The sequence below is a fragment of the Megascapheus bottae genome, chromosome 3 (assembly GCF_031878675.1).
Source record: "Megascapheus bottae isolate mThoBot1 chromosome 3, mThoBot2.hap1, whole genome shotgun sequence".
NCBI classification, from domain to species: Eukaryota; Metazoa; Chordata; class Mammalia; order Rodentia; family Geomyidae; genus Megascapheus; species Megascapheus bottae.
The window spans coordinates 48,658,072-48,679,249 of NC_143511.1; the positions used below are offsets into that span (position 1 = coordinate 48,658,072).

Consider the following 21,178-nt stretch of genomic DNA (forward strand, 5'->3'; position numbering starts at 1 on the left):
TATATATCACGTTACAAAGTAGGGTGAGTTCAGAAGAATCTACAGAGGTTACACTTGTTTTTCAAATTTTAAGGAAAGCATGACTTGGTGCAATGAAAAATTCTGCGTATTTTAAAATCAATTTAGTTCTCTCCAACTCTACCATTTTATTTTCTACTGAAATAGAACTCAAAAATCATACAAGGTATCAATAATTTGGGAGCACTGAATGAAGTGAGAACAATATAATTAATAAATCAACATGTTGGAGTGAGAGTCTTGATATCAGTGTGTCATCTCATCTAAAAATGAAGAGAACCAGATAGTGCTTTTCTGGTGGTAGATGTGGCATGGCATGGACTTTAACTAAATCCTTGGCATAGGACTTCAAAACCTTCTGCGTGTTCCAGATGGGTGAATGCCTTTGCAAACATCCCTAAAGTGCTTCCAACTAGGCAGTACTGATCAGAGCTAATTTAGATCTAGTGGGAGTAATGATTCTTAGATGCTGAAGCCCTTTATAACCATATCGGGAGATGCTTTAAGGAGCTGTGCCTAACATTCCCATTAGGTGGTAAGTCTGCTGAGCACCTCTACTGCATGGTGTTTCTCATCACACATTTAGGCTCTCTTGGCAGGCGTTTTGACTATAGGTGAGCCCTTAGCATCAAAATATCTAAATGACAATCACAGCTAAAATTGCCCTCCTTCTTTTGATAACAATGGGACATGCATGGTTGGAACAATATAGGTTCAGTTTGTATAGTTTTGCTTGTCCTAGAAAAGCACTAATTTGGCTTGCAATCATGTTTTCTACTTGCATGCTGGGGCAATATAAGGAAAATAAAAGAATCCAATCCCAGTCACCTTCTTCTTGCCCCTAAACAAGTATCTACCCAGTCTGGGTTTTTCAACTACAGTCATAAGGAATCAGTGGGTCTTAGTCAGGGTGCCCCAACTGGGGTCGGCAGATAATCTTCCCTGTTTGGCTTGTGGAAATGTTTTGGAGGGCTCAATTCAGAGTCATTATATTTTCTCTCTATCAAACCATCTTCCATGCAATCTAGTCACATTATTAGGCAGGACCAAGTTAAGTCCAACCATGACACCTTGTTGACCCCATTATTTCACCTTGAGAGGTAAAGACCAGACTGAAGGTTAAAGGTTGATGCCCCTCTTCAAATAGATACTATAAATATACTAGAGCTATCCCTGAAAAGATGCATTTGTACTTATATGTATACATGGTTATATATGTGTGTGTGTATATATATATATAACTTTTCTTTCTTTGTATTTGTGTACAGTTATGCATTCTTCTATGGAAGGAGAGGTATAGTACAGGAGCAGGCAAAAATCTGTGTTCATGTGTCTATATTTATAAGATGTATATTTTATATGTATACATATACATATACATATACATATGTATAGAGCATCGGTCCTTGTTTGCATCATTATAACGAATGTACCTCCGACCAGCGAGGAGTACCTGTCATTGGTAAATGGAGAGAAGCCTCGGTTTTCTTTGTCTTTAAATAGGTAAGGGTGAAGCAGCCTGTGAAGTGGAAAGGTCCGATGAGAAGCCACTCTTCTCCCATCCAACAAGGAGGCCCACATGGTTCCCAGCGCTGTGTGCCAACTGCTTCTTCTCAGGAGGTGGAGGAGCCCAGAGGCCACGACAGGAAGGTTCCATCTGTGCGGTTGGTTTAGGATATGGCTTTTCCACTAGATGGAGACAGGGCACATGAGAATCTTGTCTTCCAGGAGCACACTGACCAGCAGAAATACGAAGTAGAGACCAAACATGATGAAGCCCAGCACTTTGTTCATCCGCCATCGGCAGAGGGCGATGGAGAGGATGACGAAGAGCAGCATGATAAAGAGAAGGACAATGGCGCAGAAGAGGCCATTGCTGCTGACCGTCACTGGCTTGAATCTGTGAATGACGGTGAACAGGAACCAGGGCAGTGGGAGCCTGTGAGAGAGGAAGGCAGAGCAGGGGAGGCAGTTAGACAGCTGATCAGACGCGTGGAAGAAGGCGTCTGATAATGTATCTAACACCTGGGGAAAGTAGAGAGTGGAAATAGTGCTTTCAGCCCTGGGCCAGTGCATTGGAGGTTTATGCAGGGTTAGGGGAAGAGAAAACCAATGGAGAGGACATATCGAAATGAGTGGTGAAACATTAGAAAAAAATAGAATAAAAAAGTGGAAATAGAATATCAGTGACATGACAAAGTGAGGGTGGGAACACAATATCAAGACCCAGACTGAGGTTTTCATTGTTTCTGGAAAAGCTGTTGACAATTATTTATTTCCAGTGCTAAGCATCAAATACAGACTAGTGTACATGGGAGGCAAGAGTGCTAACACTCATCGGCAACCTAGGCCAAGATGATGACAAGCTTTTGATTAAAAAACAAAAAACCCCCAAACAAAAAAACAAAAAACCTCGCTGAAAGATTGAAAAAAAACAATGTGTAGTTGGAGCTGTGGCTCTGTTGGGAGAGTGCTAAGCCAAGGAGCAAAAGTATCTGGTACTGGGTTTGAGACCTGGTCTTGGGCCTAAAAATAAAAAGCAAAGGAAAGAAAAGAAAGAAAACAGAATCTTACCTACAGAATTGTTTCTTTCCAACTCTATGATGTATTAGTATGCTTTAGAATACCTGTTTTTCTCCCCCCCTTTTTTTTAAACCTACTAATTCATTTTGTTTCCTAAGCAGAGTGACACTTCTGAGTTGCAATGGGAAAAATACTTTCCAAGAGCATCATAGGAATTAATGAGGACCCTGGGAGAGGAATATGGATGAAAACATGTGGATTAACGGCCTAGGTCTTCCTAGGGCTGAGCAAAAAGCAAGTGGTTCTGAGGCTGGGAGTTTGCCTATCATTCATAAACAGCTGGGTTTAATTCCTGGGTATCACATACATAGAAAAAGTCAGAAATGGTGCTGTGGCTCAAGTGGTAGGGCTCTTCAGAGGCACAGTGGAAGTAATGACAATAATAAAAATGCCAGCAGTTTCCAAGTAAAGGGGTAGGATGTTTCTGTTTGCCTTGTGTTTATCTCAATCTGCATTAAAATTATTTTTGTGTCAGTTATAGGACTTGAACTCTGGCACTGACCCTGAGATATTTGGCTCAAGGCTACTGCCCTACCCCTTGCCACAGCACTCATTTCCAGTTCTCTGGTGATTAAATGGAGATAAAAGTCTCATGGAGTTTAGTGCCTGGGCTGGCTTTGAACCGAGATCCTCAGATCTCAGCCTCCTGAGTCACTGAGCCTGGCTAAAATTCATTCTTAACGGGGACTGGTCAGGATATTATCTAGAACATGAATATTAAAACAAAAAATACTGGGAAACAACCAAAGCATTTCAGTTAGTGATACCTTATCACATATAGTAAATAGAGTTATGGAAGCAAAGTTCTATTTTTTTTAATTGTAAAAGTTGTGTACAGGAGCCTGGGAGTTTGGCCTAGTGGTAGAGTGCTTGCCTAGTATGCATGAAGACCTGGGTTCCATTCTTTGGTACTACATACATAGAAAAATAGCCAGAGTGGTGCTGTGGCTCAAGTGGTAGAGTTCTAGCCTTGAGAAAGCCCAAGAACAGTGCTCAGGCCCTAAGATCAAGCCTAGGACTGGCAAAAAAAAGTTATGTACAGAGGCTTACATTTACACAAGTCAGGTAATGAGTACCTTTCTTTTTGGTTGGTCATGGGGCTTGAACTCTGGGCCTGGGCCCTGTCCCTGAGCTCTTCATCTCAAGGCCAGCACTCTGTCACTCTGAGTCACAGTGCCACTTGGAGTTTTTTGGTGGTTAATGGGAGATAAGAGTCTCACAGACTATCATGCCAGGGCTGGCTTTGAACAGTGATCCTCAGATCTCAGCCTCCTAAGCAGTTAGGATTATAGGCATGAGCCACCAGTGCCCGGTATACCTTTTTTTTTTTTTTTTTTTTTTTTTTTTTGCCAGTCTTGGGCTTGAGCTCAGGGCCTGAGCACTGTCCTTGGACTTTATCAAGGCTAGAGCTCTACCACTTGAGCCTCAGCACCATTTCCAGCTTTTTTTTTTTTTTTTTCTATGTATGTGGTACTGAGGAATCGAACCCGGGTCTTCATGCATGCTAGGCAAGCACTCTACCACTAGGCCAAACTCCCGGCCCATACCTTTCTTTGTAAATAGTATTATCCCTTCCCTCATTTTCCCCCTAGTTTTAGCCCCTCTCTATTCCCTCTTTCCCAAGTTGTATAGTTAATTTTCAACATTCTTATGTTGAAAATTCCTCTCCTTCTCCTTTTTCTTCCTTCCTCCTTCTTCCTTCTTTCTTCTTCTTCTGCCCTGGGGCTTGAACACAGGGCCTAGGCACTGTCCTTGGACACTTTTTGCTCAAGGCCACTGCTCTGCCACTTGACACCCAGTGCCACTTCTGGCCTTTTCTGTGTATGTGGTACCAAGCAATCGAACCCAGGGCTTTGAGCATGCTAGGTGAGCACTCTACCACTAGGCTATGATCCTGGCCCCCAATACTCTTGTTTTCTAAAACACCTATTCTATTGGAAAGTAGGTGCTTTCGCCTGTCTAGGCATGACTTACTCTTCATTAAGTTTTCTGAGAGTGAAAAATTAGTGAAACTGAATGATACCCATTCAGCTTAACTTGCTGTTGGTATTGTTGAGTTTTGGCTTCCGAGATGCTGGTCATATATTCACAATCTCTTGAACAAAAAGGCAGGGAGAGGGAGGGAAGTGACATATTTATACACCTAGGTCTACTCACCCTACAGTGATGTCAAAAATATTGCTTCCAACAGAGCTGGACACGGCCATGTCCCCCAAACCCTTCCTGGCTACTATGACACTGGTGATAAGATCAGGGATGGAGGTTCCAGCGGCCAAGATGGTCAGACCCATAATCTCTTCACTAATGCCAATCGTCTCTCCAACCTAAACATCACAACAAGGATAGACAAACATTTTAATCCGATCCCCTTTTAATGATTTCCTTCTCTGTGTTGTGTTGAATGCTGAGATGAATGGGATGAATAAGCTACAAGCATTGCCTAACTTTTATGATACCAGATCCATTCGGTCATCCATGTACACACGAGGATTAAATAAACCATCTGAAAAAACAAAGAGCTAGAAAGGGCTCCCAGTTACCACATAGCATTTTCTAAGGGTGAGCCAGGGAAATCGCGAAATTAAGAGTTATAAAAGCCAATTGGCCTTTGAATCCAGGGGCCAGATTTCTTCTTCCATTTACCATTGGAGTCCCCTTTTTTCCTTAGTATCTCCTATTGTCTGTGCTACTGCTACTCATAAACACTTTTAGTCACTCCCATTTCTACAAGAAACTCAGTTTGGTGATGCAAAACTGTAAATGTTTAGAGCAACTGCAGTAAAGGGCTAAGGCTGAAGGGCTAAGATTTTTTTCTTTTGTTGGTCATGGGACTTGAACTCTGGGCCTGCGTGCTGTCAACTGAGCTCTTCAGCTCAAGGCTACCACCCTACCCTTGGAGCCACAGTACTACTTCCCATTTTCTAGTGATTAATTGGAGATAAGAGTCTTTTGGTCTTTAGTGCCCAGGCTGGCTTTGAACCGAGATCCTCAAGTCTCAGCCTCCAGAGTAGCTAGGATTATAGGCATGAACAATCGCCCAGCTAATATTTTTGAAATAAAGGGTAAGTAAGGATAAAGGTTTTATGGAACAGAGCACATTTATTTCTCAGTCTCTTTTTGTTGATATATAAGTAGCATCTTGGTTTGTACTAGTGCAAAAGCATCAATGGTGCTCTTTTCATTTTGATCAGCAAGCTACTCTGGAGTTGGTGAGCTGACTTAGTTTGCCTTGTTTTCATGGTATACAGAGCCATCAGAAAGTAAGTGCTACCAATGCCATCATGGTCCTTGCCTTGGTCAGGATGGAATGTCTCAAATGCAGAGTATAATCTAGTTCAGAGTAAGCTCTAAATATCTATTTGCTCAATGAACAACTCAATCGGCATATGTAGTTGATTTCCCCAGGGAGTAGGGAAATAGATTGGCCTATCTGAACAAATTATTCTCCTTGATTTTATTTTTTGTTGTTGTTAGATTTGTAGTGAAATGTTGTCAAATATTATAAAAATGCTGACTAAATGACTGTCACTTCAACTAAGTTCCAATCTATTTAGCACTTCCTTAATAATTTAAACTGAGAGGGAAGTCGAAAGCAGTAACTGTTTCCAAAACCATTTATATTTGTAATTTAAATGTTACTACAGACAGAGAAATGCAAAAATCAAAGAGGAGAAATAGGCTGATGTGGTTAAGGGCTCTGGTTTGGGACCCAGATCATTCTGGGTTTTTCATGAAGCCTGCTACTCAAATTGTTACCATCTGCAAGAAGAAGATAATATTCACTAAGGGCTGAGATGCTTATCTATGATGAGGTTTGTGAAGCAAATAGCACACTGTCAGGTATAAGGTAAATGAACATTAGCTATAAGCTAATATGACTAGGATATTATTCCTTTTCTTCTCCAGATTATTAGACCATAACAGCTAGGGTTTGGTGCATGGATATAGAAGTTGTTTCCTGGGATCAATTCACAATGTGGGAAACAACAAGAATAATGGAGAATTTTCATTATGCCTTAACTATCCAATGGAACCAGATGGCTCTAACAACAACTTTACTGAAGCAGTCTTCATAGGCTTGTTTGAAGGACTGTCACTGAAGCTGATTTGGCAAACCAGAGGGAGGAGGAAGAGCTCAGGGATCAAATCGGGTCATGCAGATTTTCTATGCTTTCTTCTAGAAGTTTGCTAGTTGTAGTTTCTACATTTAGAATGCTGATCTACTTTTAGTTAATTTTTGAGCATGGTATGAAGTAAGGATATAAGTTCATTTTTTTTTTAGCATTTGGAAATCTAATTATTCCAGCACCATTTGTTGAAAAGTCTATCCACATATGTTCTTGCTGTATATTTCCTTATTTCAACTTTCTACATTTCATTTATGTTAACAAGTAGAGTAATTTTAGGACTATATTAAACAAAGGATATAAGTGGGCAGCTCAGAATTGATGTAGTATGTAGTAGAGATCAAAGGCATGAATTTTGGAGTTACAGAAACCTGGGGGTTAGGTTCCTAAGTAGTGCTATTTATTATGTAGATAATTGTGGACCAGGTTCGTATCAGCTTTAAGCTGTATTATCTTTTTGTTACAGATACTAATATGCCTCCCTCATAGGACTTGGACATATATACAGAGTTAACATCAAAAGTATAAAGACAAAGGGATGTGAACTGTCCGGCATATACATGCTCAATTAATAATCACCACCACTAAGATTTTTGAGAACGCAAAACCCTTGTAATCTAATTACTTTCATTTATCTGTCCCAACCATAATTATTGACATTTTGTCACGACAGACATTTTGACTGGTACAGAGTGAAAAGTGATAAGAATAAAAGGCATTATTAGCTTCACAAACCAAAGCTCAAGAAGAGGCCACTTGGTCTTCTGGTCCTTTCCTGAAAGCTATTGTTATTGTTATTATTATTATTATTATTTTATTTGTACCAGTACTGGGGCTTGAATTCAGAGCCTTGCCATCTTTCTTTTCTTTTTCACTCAAATCTGGCACAGGATGATTTGAGTCATACCTCCATTTCTGGCTTTTTCCTGGTGAACTGGAGATAAGTACCACATAAACTTTTTATTTTTTTGTCTGGGCTGGTTTTAAGCCAAGATCATCAGATCTCAGGTTCTAGAGTGGCTAGGATTATAAGTATGAGCCACTAGCCAGTTTTAAAATGGGGGTGAGAGCCAAACTAGCTTGTACAAGATGAAGAACAATGCCACTGAGCCAGGCAGAATCTTGACATTCTTGGCTCCACCTGGCTTTATCTACACAGAGATAGAAGCAGTCAGGCTTAGCTTCCTCTCCATGGTTCTCCTGTGGCTATGCCAATTTAATTCCTGCCCACAGGGAAAGACCTGGAGACTAGGGAAAATTCAGTACTACAATGTATAAACTTAGATGTGTCACAGTCTTGTCATTGTTTCAGAAAGCAAACATATTGACTAACCATTTGGTAACCAAAGCTAGAGAAAAACCAGGCAGATAGGTGTTGCTGCCAAGGCCTTACCTGGTGTGCCCACCAGACCATCAAGTAAGAAAACACTGCAATCCAACTGATGGCGCCGAAGAAGGTGATAGGAAAGAACTTCCTTGATGACTGCAACAAAGTAGAAGAGGCGAGAGGGTCAGTGCTGCTGACTGAGGTGGATTTGCGAGTCCAGAGCGGAACCTTATATGCCACGATCCTCCCCCATCTCATTTTAGCAATCAAAGGGCCCCACATACCACTGGTCAAATAAGAACAGTGAAATTTCCTTTCAGAAGTGTGAGGGTAGTGGGTGCTGAGTGATCACAATGTTGATCTCCAGGCTGTAAATCTCTTGCAGAGAACATCTGTTGTTTCCTTCCTCTAGATGCCCAAATGTGCTCAATTTCTTCCCTGTCCAAGGCCTGAATTCTCAAGCATGCGATCCAGTCTAGTAACTATCTCATATCATCATTCTATCTCCTCCTCTTTCTTTTGTTTGCTTTCTAGTTTGTCAGAATGTTTCTGCTGCTTTCAAACCCTGTATGCTAATAATCTGAGTGCCAAACTCTATGTAATTAGCTGCATTAAACATGAAATGAGCTTGGTGAATAGTTTACGAATACATTGGTTCATCGTAACAGTCTTGTGAGATGGTCAGGAAAGGTACCAGCTCTTACACAGATTGCTGGTGATGCATTGCTATGTTCTAGGTCACTAGCCATACATCGGCTGGAGAAGACAGAGGCAGTGCCATCAGTTGGAACAATCTCCATTGTGAAGTGGATGGGTCAGACATTATTCTGCATATTGTTTGCTCTTCTGTTCTCCACCCAAAACTATATAAAAGTCTAATTCTGTTTCTAGCTTTAGACTTTGTACAATCTCAAGCTTATATAAAGTGTGAACATTTTCAAATTTTCCTAGGAATATCAACCAAAAATCAAGACACATAAAGTGTTATGCATATGTACCATATACACAGACAAAGCCATAAGTGATGCTGTGGCTCAAGTGGCAGAGTAGTAGCCTTGAGCAAAAAGTGTCCAAGGACTGTGCCCAAGCCCCGAGTCCAAGCCACAGGACTGGCAAAAAAAAAGAAGAAAAAAAAAAAAAGAAACCCAGCCATACTAGCCAGCTGGTAGTTCATGCCTGTAATCCTAGTTACTTGGGCGATTGAAATCTGAGGATTGAAGTTCAAAGCCAGCCCGGACAGCAAAGTCCACTGTACTCTTTTTTCTTTTTCTTTTTTTGCCAATTGTGGGGCACTTCCAGCTTTTTTTCTACATATGTGGTGCCGAGGAATCGAACCCGGGTCTTCGTGTATGCTAGGCAAGCACTTTACCACTAGGCCGAACTCCTGGCCCCACTGCACTCTTATCTCCACTAAATAACTCAGAAAAAGCTAGAAGTGGCACTGTGGCTTAAGTGGTAGGGTGCTAGTCTTGAGCATGAAGAGGCTGTTGGACAGTCCCCAGGCACCTGACTTCAAGACCCATGACCAGTACAAAAAAAAAAAAAAAAAAAAAGCCAGGCACTGATGGTTCCTGCTTGTAATATGAGCAACTCAGACAGACAAGACAAGAAATTTTGTGAGACTGTTATCTCCAAGGAACAGCAAAAATCTGGAAGTGAAGCTGTGGCTCAAGTGGTAGAGTGCTAGCTTTGAGCAAAGGGTTCAAGGATAGTACACAGGCCCTGAGTTCAAGACCCAAGACCAGCACGCGCGTGCGCGTGTGCACGCACACATACAAACACACACACACACACACACAGGGGTTCTGTTGATATTTTTTATGGAAGCTTGAGCCCTCCTCAAACATACCCAAACCAGCTGACTGCTATTAGAGAGTTTGTCACTATTTATCACCAAAACTTTTTTATTTGAAAGATTTCTGCATTGAGGAAGAACCCCACATTTTTCTTTGATAAAGCCATCCAGTTTTGTCTGGGGAAATGAACCATAAAACTGACCTGAATAAAAGCAATCTCAGTTGTCTGAAGGAATGTCATAGGACTGTCACACAGAACATTTTGGGTTATGGCTTTGGAAACATCATTAAAAGAGATTTTGAATATTTCCAGACTATTGATTAAACAGCTCTTTTTAAAATATTTCAAAATTTCACCTTTTCAGCAAATTTTTAAAATTAGTATTCACACAATCCTTAAATATTACAATAATCTTTTCTCTTTAAATGTTACATTTTGAGGAACTATTCATTAACTAGGGATGTCTAGAAGGCTGAGAAGACTTGATTAAATTGGGAGAGGGAATCAGGGACTGCTTCCTTGATTTTAGATAAGGAGTCAGATCCTCCCAGGGATCTTAGCACTTTAACAGGAAATGGTAAGAAAAATAAAAAACATTATTTGTGCACTGGTGGTGCATGCCTATGATCCCAGCTACTCAGGAGGCTGAGATATGAGGATAATGGTTTGAAAGGCAGCCTAGGCAGCAAAGGAAAGTCTGTGAAACTCTTATCCTCAATTAATCAGGAAAAAAAGAGCCAGAAACAGAGCTGAAGTTGAAGTGGTAGAGTGCTAGCCTTGAGCAAAAATATTCAGGAACAGCATCTAGTCCCTGAGTTTAAGCCTCCAGGAATGGCACACACACACAAAGTGATTAGATTTTCACTTCTCAGATCAGATTTCTTTAAAGTTGGGAATTTGGCTGGATTCTGGAGAACAGTTACCTTGAGTTGTTGCTAAGAGATCAAGCTTTGCTAGGCAAGGCATTTATCTGACTGGACTTCTTAGTCTTCCCCTCTGGCCATGAGCCATCATTTCAGGATCTGAAGTGTGATGAAGCTTTTAGTATCCTAGGTTCGTGTGCAGCTCAAGGGAAGCGAAGGGCTCCTCTTGCTGTGCAAGGTAGGAGAGAGGTTTTTTCCCATAGATTCCTAACTTTCTAAGTCTGTTCCCCTAAGGCAATATCTCACTTTATAGCCCCGGCTGTCTAGGAACTTAATATCATTGCTTAAACCTCCTAAGGTTGGGATTATAGCCATGTGTCATCTTGCTCAAATCACAGGTTTGTTCACTGAACAATGATTTTTCAAATTATAATCAAATAATCTGAACTCATTTCTCGCAGAACATTAGATCATTCTCAGTCAAAAGGTAGGAAGGAAGTATCAAATAAAAGATTTAAAAGAACTGAATTAAAAAAGTCAGTAAGTGGGTCATGAGTTTGGCCTAGTGGTTCAGTGCTTGCCTAGCATGCACAAAGGCTCAGGTTCAATTCCTTAATACCAACATACACAGAAACAATCAGAAATGATGCTGGGGCTCAAGTGGTAGAGTTCTATTTAGCCTTGAGAATGCCTCAGGACTGGCAAAAAAAAGTCAGTAAGTAACTAATAGGTGAGAACAGTATCTCATATTGCAAGAGAGGCTCATTCAAAATAGGGTAAATATAAGCCAGGCACCAGTGGCTGTAGTCCTATCTATTCAGGAGGCTGAGATCTGACGATAGGGGTTTGAAGACAAGCTGGGGCAGGAAGTCTGGGAGGCTCTTATCTCCAGTTAACCACCAAAAATCCAGAAGTGGAGCTGTGGCTCAACTGGTAGAGTGTTTGCCCAGGCCATAAGTTCAAGCGTTAGGTACAGTATACAAAAACTATGATTAAAATTCTTTTTATAAATTTTCAGGGTCTTCACATAAACTAGGAGTAGATAAAATCTGTGCAACAACTCAGTAGCCTGATCTTGAACCAGAGATGAAATTCAACTCCAGATCTGCCTGATAGTACAGCCTGTGTTTGTAACATATATACCACACTGACTTCCTAAAGAAAAGCAGGACTAATAATGCTCAAAATATACTCAGCCATAGACATAATGAGCGTCATCATCATAATACTAGGCTCGGCTCAGAATGTCAGAAATAAAAAAAGCATCAGGGAAACAGAGACTCGAGTTCCAGCTGTATGGCCATCTGCCTCACTTACCCTCCCATATTGTTTCTGCTTGGAAAGTTTCAACCCTTTGTGCATCCACAATTTGGCCATTTCCCTACCAAACTGCCTTTCCAGACCTAATCTCACAACCCCAGGCAATTTCTTTTAGAGCTGTCTGGACCAGTTGTTCTTATTTGGTCTCTATAGTTTCACCCCCAGACACCATTGTCCTGGAGCACCTAGAGTTACTGAGTTACCAGTCTCACTGGAAAGGAGAAATTACCTCTTGGAAGCCAAGGTCTAGGACATCAATTTGTGGTCAGTGATGGTGGTGCATCCTGACATCTGTTGGGCTAGGCTTCCTACTAATTAGCAAATGAGCAAATTGCATCCATGTGCTTTCAATTTTGTTTCCAATGTAATAGTTTACAAGCGGACCGAGAATGTTCTCTTCACAAGCTTTTAGTACATCAGAATGATATTGGCTTGAAAAAAGTTGCTGATTGTTAATTGACCATGGAAGATGATCATATCCTTACTGATTAAATTTAATACAAGGCATTGAGTAGCTATTCTGTGCAAGATTCTGAAATACACATTTGTCATTCAAAAAGTAGTAGGAGAGATAAACATCTTGCTAGACACTCAACCCTGGTTTCAAACTCATGATCCTTCTGCTTCAGCCTCCTGAGCAGCTGAGATTATAGGTGGTTAGTTAGCAATACATTCTGCTTGAAGTACACATATTAAACCAAGTTCCCCCAAACATGATTTTAAGATTAAAAGTGTGGTCTTGGGGTTAATATGATCTGGCATTGAAATCGCTTTACAAATTACCACTGGTGTTAAGCAAATTATTTAACCTCTTTAAGCTTTTAGTTTCTTCATCTGTAAACTAAAAGAAATACCAAAAATCTAGTTTTGATGACTTCATATGCATAAAATACCTAGCACATAATAAGTACTCAGATACTTGTTATATATGATGGTAGCTTCATTCAGATTTTTTTTTCTGATACTGTAGAGCATCCATACTCATTTGATTTTTTTTCCAGTCCTGGTCTTTAGGCTCAAGAAGGCCTGAGCACTGTCGTTTTTTTTCTCAAGGCTAGAGTGCTACCACTTGAGCCACAGCACCACTTCTGGCTTTTTTCTATATATGTGGTATGGAGGAATTGAACCCGGGTCTTTGTGTACGCAAAGCAAGCACTCTACCACTATGCCACACTCCTGGCCCTCATTTGATTTTTGGTTCAAGGCTGACATTACCACCCAAACCATACCTGCATTTCTGACACTTTTTGCTTGTTTATTGGAGATAAGAATCTCCTAGACCTTTCCGCCTAGGCTGGCTTTGAGCTGTGGTCTTCAGATCTCAGGCTTATGAGTACTTAGCCAGTGCCTGGCTAGCTCATTGTGATTTTTTTTTTTTGAGACGAGGCACCTGCTTTTTAGGGTGTTGAGATGGACGGTGGCAACCTGGGCAGGCATCCTAACATTATCTCTCACTAATTGTGATTGGACAAATCACTATTGCTTATTTTGGTCTCAGCCACTTCAATTTTGTTATTAGCCTGCCTGGCTCCAAGTAGACAAAAACTTGGTAAATAACAGAAATTTCAAACACCCACTTGGGTTCCTTTCTAGCTCTAACAAGGCATGTTTTTATATTTCATTAGATGTATTCCATGCCAGGACATGAAAGAGATAACTGTTTAGGGCTTTATTTTGCTTACTAGTTTCAACTTTTACCAAAAACATATTCTGTTATTAAGGTCAACATTTTCGTTCTTTTACATTTAAAGCAAAACCGTTAATTTAAGAAATCTATAAATGTAATACTCTTGTTAATTATCTGGGCCCAATAAATACTGCATATAAATATAATTTGCATATAAATGAAGTGGAAATAAAAACAAGTGGGAGTACTATTTACTCTGAAACTAGAAGTATACAATCATGTTTTCTTATAATTATTGGTAAAGTTCAGGACCTTCCTCCATGAGTAATTCTTTTTTTTATTAAAGAATTTATTAACATTGAATTTTATACCATGTTTCTAATGAGCATGAGGTGAGCACTCTACCAGTAGGCCACACTCTTGGCCCCCATGTTTTTTTTTTAAAGTAGGAATCATTTTCCAAAATGCTTTACTCACAGGTTTGCGAACATCAGGCAGGGTTATCCAGAGAGGAAACACTATGGGCAAAACAAACAGGAAGGTGATCTGCTTGCGGGCATTGGCGGGCCAGGCCAGGCTGAGGGGCTGGTCGTCTTCGTCCTCCTCGGCTGGCTCTGTGGCCTGCTGTAGAAGCAGACAACATACAAACAGATGAAAAGGATGAGAGTAACACAGGCTACAACAGCAAGACCTCAACAAGGAAGGAAGCACACTACCTGGGCTTTTTAGGCAATCACTCTTACCACGAGGCCTTTTTAGGTTTGACGTGAAACCCCTCTGGCAACATTGGTTGGCGGTCCTGGAAGAAACAGCTCTGGGCACTGAAAACTTCCTTTTCTTTGTTTGAACCCTTTGCAGCTTCTCATTTTTCATCAACTAATTACTCAAGGTGAGCTACATTCACTATTCATGAACTATTTTGTGTAGGTGTTTGTGTGTGTATGCTCACAGGTGCACACCCATGCTAATGTGAAGCTTGAACTCAGAGCTTGGGTGCTTGCCCTTAGCATTTTTTTTTTCTCAAGGCTGGCACTATCATTTGAACCACACCTCTGCTTTCAACTTTTTGCTACTTAGTTGGAGGTAAGAGTTTTTAGGATTTGTTTGTCTGGGTTGCCTTTGAGCTTTGATCCTTAGATCTCAGCTTCCCAAGTAGCTGGATTACCAGTGCCTGGCTACTCATAAACTTTTAGTGAGAAATTGAAGCTTCAGAGAAGCAGACAGATAACTCCCATCTTCCCCATTCCTTCTCCCCGACGATTGTATCATGGGATTCAGAATCCTTGGAAGAAGATTTTATATAAACATTATAATTTCCCTCCCTTTCTACTACCTTCCTTCCCTCCTTTCATTTCTTCCTACTCACTGATTTTCAGCAGGAAATGAATGTCTTTAAAGAAACATTTTTGTTAATAATTCTAATATACAATTTTTTTGTTGGTTGTGAGTCTTGAACTCAAGGCCTAGGTACTGTCCCTGAGCTCCGTTTGCTCAAGGCTACAGCTCTACCATTTTGAACCAGAGCTCCACTTCCAATTTTCTGGTGGTTAATTGAAGATAAGAGTCTTAAGGACTTTCCTGCCCAGGCTGGCTTTGAACTCTGATCATCAGATTTCAGCTTCCTGAATAGTGAGGATTACAGGCTAGGATTATAGATGTGAGCTATCAGTGCCTGGTAATTTTGTTAATGATTCTGAGAAGCCTTCTGTTCTTCTCTCTGGCCCAGGAATAAACAATTACTTTCACCACGTGGGTCTGCCTAAAGTTGTTGAATCCCAAATTATTTCACATGTAGCCAAAGGCTTATTAGTCAAGCTATGTGTCAGGACTCAGAAAAACAGAGGACAGGAGCAGAGCCAGGCTGTGACTCTGCACAGGGTCTCAGAGTAGGATATAAGTTTCTGAGTCTGAGTTGGCAGCCAGTATTCCCTTTGCCAGTGGCGATAATCAAGCAGCTCTGAAGTCCCTGAGCTAGAGAAGACAAAAGGTGATCTGGGCCTGGCAGGATGACCATTAGCCTGTCAGGTGGGCCCCCAGGGCCTCCAAAAAAAGCATAGCAGATGCCATCCATCACTGCCTCCCCCTGCTTGTTTAAAAATGAAAGTGCACAAGCAGGATCAAGCATCAGATCTAAAAATACCAACAGAACTTTTCCATGGAGGCTTCCTTTCTAGACCACAGAAAGAGCCTTGCAGGGTTCAGAGATGCCCTGCCCGTGGGGTCCTCCTGCCTGCTGTTCCTCTGGCTCCCAGTGTCACACACGTCCTCAATAGTGGCTGTGATCCTGCCAGGATCCGTGTCCCTAAGTCGGGGTGGCATGTGGAGCAGGCTCGGCCCAGCTGGCTCAGGGGTAAAGGACTCAACCAGAGGTCAGGGCTAATGTGAGGCCTGACTCACACAAATGCTACTTTTCTATTTATTTGGAACCCCTGAAGACTGACAGAAAGATCTGTTGTGGTTTAAATGGTCATCCAGACTTTAATAATCTCTAGGCATTATAATAATAATAATAATAATAGAAGAAGAAGAAGAAGAAGAGGAGGAGGAGAGATCTGAAGCAGTGTTCAAGATATCTGGAAAGAATAAGCTCTTTGGCTTTGGTTGTGCATGGGATGGGGTCAGGTTAGCAGGAAGAAGTAGAGAGCTGGCCTTGTAGGATTTGGTCAACTGAGTCATAGCTCAACACACACCTCCTACTGTCTATCATGCGCTCACTGCTGTCTTTCCTCCATCTGAAGAGCTCTCATCCCTGATGGAAGCATAGGTTGTTGGCTCTGGTCCCTGTTCCAAACCATCTTTCTCAATTCGGGGAGCCAATTATTCGCTAGGGGCTCACTCATCTCCCAAATGTGTGAGCTAGCAGCAAGGATATTCTGTGTCAATGAGTGTTCAGAAGAGATTTCTTCTTTATTTTGGTCAGTTGTGGAGCTTGAACTCAGGGTTTGGGTGCTGGCCCTGAGCTCTCATTTTATTTTATTTTTGCCCAAAGATTCTAGCCTTCAGCCACAGGGTCACTTGTGGTTAATTGGAGCTAAGAGTCTCATGACTGGCTTTGAACCATAATTCTCAGATCTCAGCCTCCTGACTAGCTAGGATTACAGGCGTGAGCCTCCGGTGGCCCAGCAACAGGGTTTTGACTGTTCCCTTCCAGATAGAGTTAGTTAAGCTCCTTCTTGTATATTTAATCTGAAGTAATGACTTCCATTCCTCCTCTGGTAGACAAAGAAATGAGCATGGGAGACAGGAAGTACGGTTGCATATATTTGCCAGTTCTGGGGCTTGAATTTAGGGTCTAGACACTGTTAGGGTCAAGACGAACACTCTACCACTTGAGCCACAGTACCACTTCTGGCTATTACTGTGTTTTGTAGTACTGAGGAATTGAACCCAGGGCTTTGTGTATGCTAGGTGAGCACTCCTGGCCATTATTTTACATTTTTGAGACAAAGGCTTGCTAAGAATCCCAGGCTAACTTTGAACTAGATAGTTCTAGGAATACAGGCATGCACCACTAATGGTGTCCACATCATTGTTTATTTTATATTTTTGTTGGTATTAGTTGTGTGTGTGTGTGTGTGTGTGTGTGTGTGTGTGTGTGTGTGTGCTGCTACTGGGATTTGAGCTTAGAGCCTTAGCTTTTTTTATTCAAGGCCTTTTTTTATTCTAGCCTTGAGCCACAGCTCCATGTCTGGCTTTTTGGTAGTTAACTGGAGATGAGAGTTTTTCATGGACTTTGCTGCCTGGATTGGCTTCAGACTTCAGTCCTAAAATTTAAGCCTCCAGAGTTGTTTGAATTACAGGTGTGAGCCACAGGTACTGGGCTACATCATTCTTTACAAAGGCTCCTATAAGACAAGAAGCTTTGTTTTTGCAGAGGATCTACTTTCCTGAAGACTTATTACATTCTCTGCTGAGGTCATCATGCTCTCCCTCCTTCATTGGCCTTCTTCCTTCAGCTGTCCCCCGACTGCCATCCACAATCTAACAACTTCTCTCTAAACAACAAGCTAACCTTTTCAGATTTTTTTTTTGAGGGGAAAAAAAACTACCCAAAGCAACTCTTTATGACTCATATCATTTTAATGATGCCAACAGATGGTGACATTTCATCAATAACCCTTCTGCTTATAACCTACAGATTAGCTCCTTTCTCCATCTGCCAAAATCTCTAGGCAGGCAGCATCACTAGCAAATAGTAGGGAATAATTGTCTATTTAGATGTGTAAGCTCTAAACACTCTACTGTCCAAATACAAATAATTAGCTATCTTGTATGGTTTCCAAAACTACATTTGAAATGGCTGTTACTAGGACAGAAGTGGACTAGAAAGAGAGAGAGAGGCTACATCTGAAGCTACAAAGGCAGGGCTCTCTGTGGGGACTGCCTAACATCTTGGGGGGTCAGGTTCTGCTGTAGGGAAGTGCAAGAATCTAGAATTCCATGGCAGACTTGAGAGGTACCCCTGGAGCAAGGCACAAGCATCCTGTAGGAGACATTCTCTCTGTCTTGTTGCCAGGACAATCTCACTCTAGCTCTAAAGGTGACAGCTTGTAGGCTGGCTGGTGAACCCGCAGAAGAAAATGCTTTCTCAAGTGTGAGGCCCACTTTGTCTTTGGTCAAGCTTGGAACATTAGCAAGTCCATTATTTTCAGCCCCAGAAAGGGGCCATGGAGATCACGGAAATGTTTTCCCAACTTTTTCCTGGAGTCATGGCAGTCTGATCTTGGCCTTGCAAAGACCCATTCTGACTTCCTACTGCTTTTGAAGAGTATCCATGGGAAGCAGCACAAATCAGGATGATTCAGAAAGAATCCCAATGACTTAATTTTTGTGAGACAGAGTCTTGATGTGTCCCTTAGGCTGGCCTCCAACTCAAGATACTCCAGCTGGGAATTACAGGTAGGAACCACCACATCCATTCAGAGGAGAGAAATGGTACAATTATGCAATACTAAGACCAGCAATCCTGCCTGGGGGCCGTGTAATCTCTGATAAGAAAAAGATCTGACACTTGACTCTAGCGTCCCACATGTCCAGGGTGAGATGTCAGGAGTTATAGCAGCATGGGAAAAGCAGGGGTAGAGAATCAGGAGTCTGCGCTCATTTCTGCTCAGGGTGATTCCTGAGGGAGCCACCCCAACCTTCCACAGGCTGCACTAAGCCCCAAGGCCCAGGATTCCTCCTTTAGGGAGTTTCATATTTAAAAGAGATGAAAGACATAACTTCATCTGTAGGGATGCTGGTAATATATTTCTGAGTCTTCTTCTGTATCTGTTAGATAATATGCAGAGTTTGCCAAGAACCACACAGATGTCATATTACCTAACAGTATCTGTACTGCCTGTTATGGTGTCCTCCTCAAGTTCACAGTTGAGAGCTTAACCCCAACTATCTCAGAATATGATGCGATTTATACATAGAGTCTTAGAACATTAATTAACTTAAGAGAACATCACTAGAGTCAGGACCAATCGGATTGGTATCCTCAGAAGAGGAAATTAAGACACACAGAGAGATCCCAAAGCTGCATGTCAGAGAAAAGTCATCTGCAGAAGAAGACACAGCAAGAAGATATCCACCTGAAAGTCAAGAATTAAAGTCTAGACTGGGTGTGGTGGCTCACATCTGTAATTCTAGCTACTCCGGAGGCTGAGATATGAGGATCAAGGTTCAAAGCTAGCCCAGGTACTAAAAAGTCTGTGAGACGGTCTCCAATTAATCACCAGAAAACCAGAAGTGGGGCTGTGGCTCAAGGGGTAGGGTGGTAGTCTTGAGCTGAAGAGCTTAGGAATAGTGCCCAGGCCCATGGTTCAAGCCCCATGACTAACAACAACAAAAAAGAATTAAAGTCTCAGAGGCAACGAATCCCATCGACACCTTGAGATTTGAGCCTCCAGATGGTGAGAAAGTAAATTTGTAAAAGCTGTCCAGTATTTGATATTTTGTTATGGTGGCTTGAGCCATCAAGTGCACTGCCCTCTGCTTAGTAACAGAAGACCCACTTTTACCTAGACTTTTTTTTCCCTTAGCATTTCCTGGTAGACTAGGTGTGGCCACGTGATTATGTTTTTAGACAGTGAGTTATAACCAGAAGCATCCTCCACCACTTCCTAAATGCATCTTTAAAGGGCAAGAGTGTGTCCTTTCTTGCATAGAGGACATTTAGGCCCTATATGAACATTGCAGAGGAACAATGCATTACAGAGAAGCAATGGCAAAAATGGAGCTTCAGCTCTTTTGACCTTGGACTGCTCAGACTGACTTAAGAAAGACAGAAAATTCATTTTTTCAAACTGCTGCTGCTTTGAGTGCTTGGAACTCAGGTAGAACTATACTTTACTCATTATTTTAAATGTTTTGCTTTAAATGAAGACTCAAAGGAGACATCTCTCACATCCTAACATCAGGAAAAGAGATGCTTCATCTGAGAAACACTAAAAGAATCTTAAATACTGTATATCAAGAAAGTATTCTTGGTATAATGTAACCCTTCTATTAATCACAATAAAAAATTATAAAAAAAAGAAAGTATTCTTGGTGTTGTCCACTTTGGAATGCAGAGAAAATTTCTAACCCTCATCAACAATCAGTGTTGGGATCTTGTTCTTTATTTTTCACCTTTGGCTATACTTTTTAAAAAATTATGCACTTTCTTTTTTCTTCTCTTTCTTTTCTTTTCTCACTTATTGTCTTTTTCTTTCTCTCCTCTCCTCTCCTTTCCTCTCCTTTCTTGGTGGCACTAGGGCTTGAGCTTAGGGTCTTGTGCTTGCTTGGCTGCTTATTCACAGCTGGTGCTCTGCTACTTGAGCCATGCCTCCAGCCCTGCTCTTTATTTTAGAGATGGATCCTAGTGAACTTTACCTAACTGAACTGGCCTCAAACTGCAGTGTTACATATCTCAGTCTCATGAGTAGCCATGAGTTCCTGGTACCTGGCTTTCAGATGGACTTTTGCAAGTAGCTTTGACTCACTGTGAAATGAGGCGGGAAGATCTAAGTGAAATACTTTTTAGTGATTTATTGGATACTCTCAGATTGAAGTAGAGGGGAGAGGGAGGGGGCAGGGAGAACCAATGACATTTGTTAAGACTTATTTATTAATTCTAGGTACTGAAATTTGGAGGATTGATTAAGAGGTGACCTATAGAATATAGAAAACAAGGCTGGAAGTTTGGCTTAGTGGTAGAGTACTTGCCTAGCATACACGAAGACCTGGGTTCGATTCCTGGGTCCCACATACATAGACAACATAGGAAACAGTTCTAGGCATCAGCATCTGCTGGGAGGCATCTGGAGCAATCAACTTGTTTTACTTTGACTAGTGAATGGTGCTTAGTATCATAGTATCTACTCATCTTCCTTGTATCTACCTTTGCGTGGACATTTATTCTCTTATCCCTATGGCTGGTGTGGCTAGCTCATTGCCAGGTTTTCAGTGGTAGTGGTGGGGTTGGGGGTGGGGCTGGGCTAGATTCTGCTTCTAAAGTCAGAGAACTATTTCTTAAAAGCAATTCCAA

At 41.4% G+C, this 21,178-nt stretch overlaps 1 protein-coding gene across 5 annotated transcripts in view; it reads right to left on the reverse strand.

Moving 5' to 3' along the window:
* Window positions 1-321: 321 nt before the first annotated feature.
* Slc24a2 (solute carrier family 24 member 2) overlaps window positions 322-21,178 on the reverse strand; it is a 233,696-nt gene continuing 212,839 nt past the window's right edge. For 4 of the 5 annotated variants that reach the window (XM_090330047.1, XM_090330049.1, XM_090330050.1 and 1 more), the window contains 4 exons: window positions 14,140-14,286; window positions 8,122-8,211; window positions 4,759-4,925; window positions 322-1,957 (listed from right to left, as the gene is read on the reverse strand). In XM_090330047.1, the coding sequence (XP_090186173.1) occupies window positions 1,708-1,957; window positions 4,759-4,925; window positions 8,122-8,211; window positions 14,140-14,286 (654 nt within the window). In that variant the 3' untranslated portion in view covers window positions 322-1,707. The remainder of the gene's footprint in view (window positions 1,958-4,758; window positions 4,926-8,121; window positions 8,212-14,139; window positions 14,287-21,178) is intronic. The other variant, XM_090330048.1, reaches the window with a different exon arrangement.